This window comes from Atta colombica, unplaced genomic scaffold, assembly GCF_001594045.1.
Source record: "Atta colombica isolate Treedump-2 unplaced genomic scaffold, Acol1.0 scaffold274, whole genome shotgun sequence".
Lineage (NCBI taxonomy): Eukaryota > Metazoa > Arthropoda > Insecta > Hymenoptera > Formicidae > Atta > Atta colombica.
The window spans coordinates 1,201,411-1,209,102 of NW_017259375.1; the positions used below are offsets into that span (position 1 = coordinate 1,201,411).

Sequence of the window (7,692 nt, forward strand, 5' to 3'; positions counted from 1 at the left end):
CTTCTGAATATCTTGAGGACATTCCCAGAATATCTGTCGCATAAACTGCTGTGAGATAGTATTATTTAGCTATTCAAAGTTACATAAATATCAAATATATAGTCTTTGATTGCATTAAAAACTGTAGAGACAATTGATTCGTCACAAAAACTTCTTATATTATAATGTAAATCGTCACGTATCAATTAGAAGCTTACTGTTAAAGTATTGTATTAAATTTTAGTAAGAGATATTTTATGCATATCTTATATCATTTAAGCATTGTCGTTCTTCAAAACTATTCGTAAATATTAAATAACATTTAATGCATTAAAAATGCATTAAAGATTGGCTTATTAAATTAAATACAATTTGTCCATTATCAAAACTATTAAATTTTAATGAGAGCTTCTTTTAATTTTTTTTATTATTTATAAATGTAAAAAATGTAAGAAATAAAACGAAGCACCCTGTAGGAAGGATTCTGTATATAACTGTTATTACGAGAGAAGTTCTGTGAATCACTTTGTTCCCGTTTTAAGCATCTGTGACCTATCTTTCTGTTTCTTTTGGAAAGGTTAATGCAACAGTACATGAGAATGAAAAATGGAGAGATGCTCAGACACTATTCAGGTATTTTATGTGCGAAAAATAAAAACGATAAAGTACGAATGCGAACTTGAGTACAGCCAAGATTTACGAGTTTAATAAAATAATACATGTAGAACAAGATGAGATTAAGTATTTTATATGTATATTAACAGATCTTTTATTAATAATTTTATAATAATTACAATAATAAAATAAGACAAATGTATCAAATAATAGATACATGTCGGAATTAAACAACACGTATTTGGAACAAATTCACAAATCCATTGATATTAAATGTTATTGATGGATATTAAAAAATATTCTAAATTATAGATATTAATAATAAATTATTGATATTATATTTCATTTATAAATATTACATATAGCAATAATTAATAAAGTATAATTATTAGTCAACTGCTTGTTTAAAAACTCGCCATTTGCGTTCCTATATTTGAAAATAATTGCAGGCAAAAGCAAGTAAAGCTGAGAACTTCAGACATATTCGGCATTAACTAATACACAATTATTATGCTTCAGAACGAAAATATATTGCAAATCTTAATTAAAATAAAACGTATAAAATTTTACATACAAGTCATCTCATATCATAATTTATTATTTAAATTAAATTTCTTACTGAATAATCTATCGAATCCTTTCCTATTTGAAAACTCTTGCAAACGTAAAAAAACGAGAATTAAAGCTGATAATTTCAGGCACATTCCGCATTGCTTAATAATTATTCCAAGGCGGGAGTACTTACGTCGCGAATTATGGATAATGAAAACATGCCGAGTGTGCAGGATTTTTCTCAATTAGAACGGCAATTTCGTGAACAGTTTTATGAGTTACAAAGCAATACGGTAAAATATAATGCCATTTACTATATTGATTAACACTCGAAGCGTACTTAACCCTTTTATGCCCAGCATACACTTGTAACATGCCCTAAATTAACACACGAAGCAATATTAATGATACACAGAGACTTATAAATATTACAGGATATTTATATAGCTGTCACAGGATATTTAGAGAATATTTAGTGCAAGTTAGATCTAAGAGGCGACTTCGATCGAACTCCAAACTCAACTTAATTAATTGTGATTAATAAATATTAGTTAGTTTGTCAATGTGAATAAAATAATTACTGTTTGGTTTTTTAATACATAAGAAAAAGATTAGGATGATAAATTATACAGTCAGAATTGTGCAATTCCAATTAAATTAATCAAGTTAATTGGGATTCGAACGAAATCACCTTAAACCATTACAATGTGGATTAGTATTATTATATATTATTGATAACAGATATAATCAATTTTTGTTTGTGTAATATGCGAAAATAAAGATTACGATATTAGAGAAGACAAATTATATAGTTATATTAATTGTAAAATTATAGGTATTATTTATAATTAATTATGATATAATTATAATATATTAATTAAAAATTTAATGAAATTAATTACCGATTAAGTTAATTGGATTGACTTATGCAAAATTATCTTTATGAAAATTATAGTTTTCATTTCGAAAAAAATATTTTTCGAATAAAAATTCTTTATTTTTAAATTTGAAAATTCGAAAATTGATTCTTAATCTCTTTTCCAAATCAAGCAAAGTAATAATATTAGAACAAGAGTTGCATCTTTTTAAAGAAGAGAATCTTTCTTGTTATTAACTTTTTGTATAAAATAAATACTAACTTTTTGTAGTAGTTTATTCAATTAATTATTAGCTATATTATGAATTATGTACATTTCGAGGACAGATTACCCTGCAGACAACGCAGAAAGAACTATTGGAAACTCGTCATGCTTTATACAGCACGGAATTGGAGCTGGAGAAAGAGCGTAGAGTTTCTCACGAGTTAAAGATGCGTCTGAGAGCGGTCACGGAGGTGGCGAACGAATCGCAGCAACAGCAAACGAAAAATCAGGTCGAGAGCGTTCAATTGCGAATCAAGTATGACGCGATGACGAAGCAATGCGAGTCCCTGATGAGTCAAGCCGCAGTCGCGAAGACACATGAAGCTGAGTGTAAAATAAAAATTCGAAGCTTAGAAGAGAAGCTACATCAGAGGGATACGAGCAACAAAATAATGGAGCAAGCTTTAAAGAAGCTTGAATATGACAATTCGCGCATTATCGCCGCTATCGATCAGTATGTTTGACCTCGTCGTGAATAAGCCTGTCGAATATTCGCTGTACTCGACTAGAAATTGTTAAACAAAACACTCAATCTTAAATTTTTTTAAATGAACTCTCATTCTAAAGAATGAAAATTGAGCCAATCTTGAAAACGAGTGGCTCAATTTTCAATTTTTAAAAGATCTCACTTTTTACAGCGAGATTCACTTTAAAAGTTTTAGGCGTTTGCAATATTATATATAAGGTTTGTTTTTTATTGCTGCGCTGCACTAGAACTTTCTTTCTCGTTTTCGCCAAATTTCAAACATATGCTGTTTCACTTTAAATAAAAAAAGTGCATGTTAGTAACTCCAGCTGTAAAAAATAAATCTCTTTAAAATTTAATCCTATACTTGCTTCATTTCTAATCTAAATCAGAATGAAATTTTAATGGCAGATTCTACGATAGATTTTTCTGCAACGATAACATTAATAAAATCAGAATTTAATCTTGTAGTTTTATAATTCATCATTTGATCTTTTAGTAAAATCGCGAAACTTAAAGAGGAGCATCGATACTTGCAGAAATCCTGCGAAGACACTATCATTCTCAACCAACGCTTACAAACTGTGGGTTTGTGTACACATGCAATACATCAAAAGGACAAAGCGAAAATAAAAGAGTTGGAACATATGCTAGCTTCGATGATGATCAGGAACACAGGTTCCACACAAGAATCCATAAATTACGATGCGCATTCGAAAATAGGAAATCTACATAAAGAATAACAGGATAGGATTTTATCAATAAATATACTGAAACACGTATTATATACAGGATTAATAAAAAATGTATTATAATAATCGTTTGTATATTTAAGTATAAGTTGAACAAGTTCTGATGGTAAAAATGCAAACTTGCAAGATGTACATAATGACAATCAGCAAACGAAAGAGATTTGTTTATTTTTTTCTTTTATTGCAGATCCCTGTAAACGAATCTATCTCTATATGTAAAATAAATCTTGTCGGAAGATAAGTCTCGCATAACTTATGCTCGTCTGTCTTTTTCTTTTTAGACCTAATAAGAAATTCTATGACTATCCGAGATATAACAAAATTGTCTCTATAAAGTTTTTGTTTAATTCGTCACAAGGCATTTTAGTTACATCAGTTAATGCTCTAGTACACTTTACGTTTTTCCTGTTAATTTTGTGAAAAAGCTATATCTGTTTAATAACAGTATAAAAACGATTGTGATACCTATACTGCTTAATCTTATTTTTTTTTTCTTACTTTTAGTCATTGTATGTGATGTTGTACGGTGTGATGTATGTTTCTGTACTTTTATAGACACATGGTCCTCCGATAAAGAGAAACACACACGATGTAAATTATTGAAATATGAATTGCAGAATTTCGTGCATAAGAAATTGTATACTTCATCCCATTGCCATAAAAATTAAGTAACACGTACTTTTACACTTAACAGTGATTTTTCAATAAGAAAATCGACCATTACCCTTGATATAAGAAAACCAGAGGAGAAATTCATTTCGTGCTTAATGTATCACATGACATTTTTATCTGACTTAATAAATTATGTTGTAATAACTTTTTAATCCTAATCGATATTCGTGAATCCAGTGGATCCGGATATTTTCTTTAATTGCTTAATTTGTTTATAATTTTTCACAATGTATATAATTTTAAAATACATAAGCTTATTCCTCGGATTTTAACTTTCAAATAAAAAAGTCATTAACTTTAAGCAAAGATATACTTTAAAGTGCATTTATTACAGTAATTTATTATAGTAAATTGGATCCGTAAATTTCAGTTAAGGAAATTTTAGAGCGAGTATCAATTAGGGTTAAGAAATACGATAGGATATAAATCACATCAATAGGATATAAATCCTGTCAACATAAACCAACGCGAAACTGTTTCACCTAAGTCCCTTTAATTATATTGAATAACAAGAAAATGTTTGCATAACAAATTGTAAAAATTGCATGAATTAACAGGTATGTACTCCCTTTCTATATAATAAAAATAAAACATTTTAATACTTTCTCCTCTGAGGGTTTCTTCGGCAAAAAAATACATTCATATAGATAATTTCCGAGTCTTTAATACGATGCGTTTCATTGTCAAGGAATAAACCCACTATACCCGGTACTTGGGATGTGAAAAGTTCCACAAAACATCGGTTTTGTTCGACGAAATGAACATAAGTAAATAATGATAGTAAATAGATGCGCCTCCTTGAACAATTGAAAATATTTGGGGGGTCAGAGTATAGTACAACGGGCGAGCCAACTAGGTGGCTTCCTTTGTGGTTCTGAAGCTTTCAATTGATGACCGCCGCCTTTCGGTGGGTTCGATGCCTCCTATGTAAAATAAGACAATATTAATAGAATGCATAATATAGCGTAAAATATATTTAGTGCACAAAATCCATTGTAATCTCACGCCATTTTGTATATACTTTGTTTATAATCAGTTTAAATGTTATTTATTATTCCTTCTAGCAGTTAATGTGTTAGTAAACATGTATAATGCAAACATAACACAGCATGCGTGTTATCTCATTGTGATATATTTCTTTGATTATTAGAAATAAATTACCACAAAGTTAATTGAGAATAACATAACATAAATTCAGTGTTAGACAAGCTTAGTGTAATATAATGCAAAATTAAAATGACATCTATACTGTTCAAGCAAGACATTGGATCTGTTTTTCCTGCACCAAAACTATCTTTTTCGCTTTAGCTAAATATCAAATATATACTTATTTAAATGAAATTCTAAAAATGTACACTAATTAAATCAGATCTAATATAAATTGATATCAGACACACAAACAATAATTGAAATAAATATTGTTTTGAGTTAATGCAGATATTTGATTAACATAAAATTATATATAACTTTTTAATAGACATTTGCTTAAAACAAATTAATGAATAGAAGCCACAAATGATATATAAAACCAATGGTTTTATAAAGAGTTACCTTCTGCCAAGATAGACCAGCACCAAACACAGAGAAACAGAGACAGGAAACAAAGAAACAGTGGTTATTTTATAATACATATAAGATAAAAATATTCAATGTATGAAAACTTACATATAATTAAGCATATCTTTTTCTAATTTATATTATTCTAATTATTAATATCTCTATATGTAGTAGTATGTTTTACATGTGTCATGGTTTTACACATTGAAACATGAATACTAATTATAGCATATTAATTGCAGAAATATGAGTACTAATTACAGAGTAATCTATATTCGGACAATCAAAATCCGTCTTAATCTCTTGAAGTATGTGATACGATTCATATTTCCTCACCAATTTCTTTTCCATTTTCGCTTTGATATCACGTGCCAGAGTATAAAAAGCTTCTTCCACATTGATACTAGATTTCGCTGAGGTTTCCATAAACTTAATGCCATATTCCACAGCCAGTTGTTCGCCTCTTTCCTTCGTCACTTGTCTCTTGTCTGTAAGCTCACATTTATTGCCTAATAACATTTTTTCTACGTCCGCTGACGCATTCTCCTCTATATTACGAATCCAGTTTTTAATGTTTTCAAAACTTTTGTCATTTGTAACGTCGTATACCAACATGATTCCCATCGCGCCACGATAGTATGCTGTAGTTATGGTGCGAAACCTTTCTTGTCCAGCGGTGTCCCTACAAGTGTAAAAAATACATCCGTTATATTACAATCTATATCATTATAATCATCTATGTCATTATAATATCATACATATAATTATAAAATCATACGATTTTATGAGACTAAATTGCAATTATTTTGATATAATGAACAAAAAGGAAAAACATAAAGTATATTTACCATATTTGTAACTTAATTTTCTTTCCGTCCAATTCGATGGTACGAATCTTAAAGTCAATGCCTGAAACGTAGAAGGAAATAATGAATCAAGATTCCAGCTACTTTCCAGAGATATGAGGAAACGGAAAGCAGATCGAGGTCGGACAGCACGCAGCACAGGATGAATCACATTACTGTAAATGGCACAGCATAATGTGCTCTTTGTCCATTATCAAATAATATTCAGCCCGTTTTCTCGAGAGAGACACACCCCGGTCCGCGCTGCCGTAGGCAGCGATTAACAAACGTAGAAATGAGACGGAGATCGCGGGGAGGTGGGGGAGAAATGTGTACCGACACAAACGTACCGATGGTCGAGATGAAGGTGGTGTTGAACGCATCCTCGGAGAATCGGAACAGCACGCAAGTCTTGCCTACGCCGGAGTCGCCGATCAGCAGCAGCTTGAATAAATAATCGTATGTCTTTGCCATTGTCGCTGCGATGATGGCACGGGATCGTCGCAGCCGCCGCTGAGCTTCCCCGAGCGATTATTATCGCTCACCACGAGTTCCTGGCGCTTCGCGGATGATACTTCTTGGCGTTCGTGACGAGATCACGAATTCGCAACACCAGCTGGCCGAGTCTCTCTATCTCTCTCCTTCTTCTCTTTCTCTCTCTCTCTCTCTCTCTCTCTCTCTCTCTCTCTTCGCTCACCACCGAAGATATCTAACCGTCTCGTCCCCGAGACATTTGATGAGGCGCGTTCTCCTTCCTTCGGTGGCGCTCGCTCTTTCGCTCTCTCTCTCTCTCTTTCGCTCTCTCTCTCTCTCTTTCTCTCTCTCTCTCCTTCTCTGTCTGCTCCTGGCTCTCCCGACGGGATCTCGACTTTTGGGACACGATGACAGCACAGACGGGCGGTGACGCGTGGTTCTACCGCGCGTGAAAATTGTGGGAGAAGGAGATTCGTTCGCGTATCCCTCGTGCACGCTCGCGACCGCGCGATCGCGAATTAACAAAGCGGATTAATCGCGCAAAACATCTGTCACAAAAAAGCGGTGACAGCCGTCCGCGAACTCCAACACGATTTTGCTCCCGTGTAGTGGCCACCTTGCACCACCGAGTGCGCGTG

The 7,692-nt window shown here is 32.3% G+C and overlaps 2 protein-coding genes across 3 annotated transcripts; one reads left to right on the plus strand and one right to left on the minus strand.

Moving 5' to 3' along the window:
- Positions 1 to 1,347: 1,347 nt before the first annotated feature.
- LOC108689683 (early endosome antigen 1-like) lies at positions 1,348 to 3,525 on the plus strand. The gene is made up of 3 exons (XM_018196558.1): positions 1,348 to 1,439; positions 2,351 to 2,742; positions 3,254 to 3,525. Exons 1-3 carry the CDS (start codon positions 1,350 to 1,352, stop codon positions 3,495 to 3,497), a joined length of 726 nt encoding a protein of 241 aa, XP_018052047.1. The 5' UTR covers positions 1,348 to 1,349; the 3' UTR covers positions 3,498 to 3,525.
- An 898-nt stretch (positions 3,526 to 4,423) lies between these two features.
- LOC108689685 (ras-related protein Rab-8A) lies at positions 4,424 to 7,268 on the minus strand. 2 transcript variants are annotated; one of them, XM_018196559.1, is made up of 5 exons: positions 6,931 to 7,268; positions 6,584 to 6,644; positions 6,072 to 6,417; positions 5,730 to 5,732; positions 4,424 to 5,101 (listed from the first exon to the last, which is right to left on the minus strand). In XM_018196559.1, the coding sequence occupies exons 1-5, from the start codon at positions 7,052 to 7,054 to the stop codon at positions 5,003 to 5,005; spliced, it is 633 nt and encodes a 210-aa protein (XP_018052048.1). In that variant the 5' UTR covers positions 7,055 to 7,268; the 3' UTR covers positions 4,424 to 5,002. The 2 variants fall into 2 exon arrangements, with proteins under 2 accessions (XP_018052048.1, XP_018052049.1); XM_018196560.1 differs by lacking the exon at positions 5,730 to 5,732.
- Positions 7,269 to 7,692: the final 424 nt, after the last annotated feature.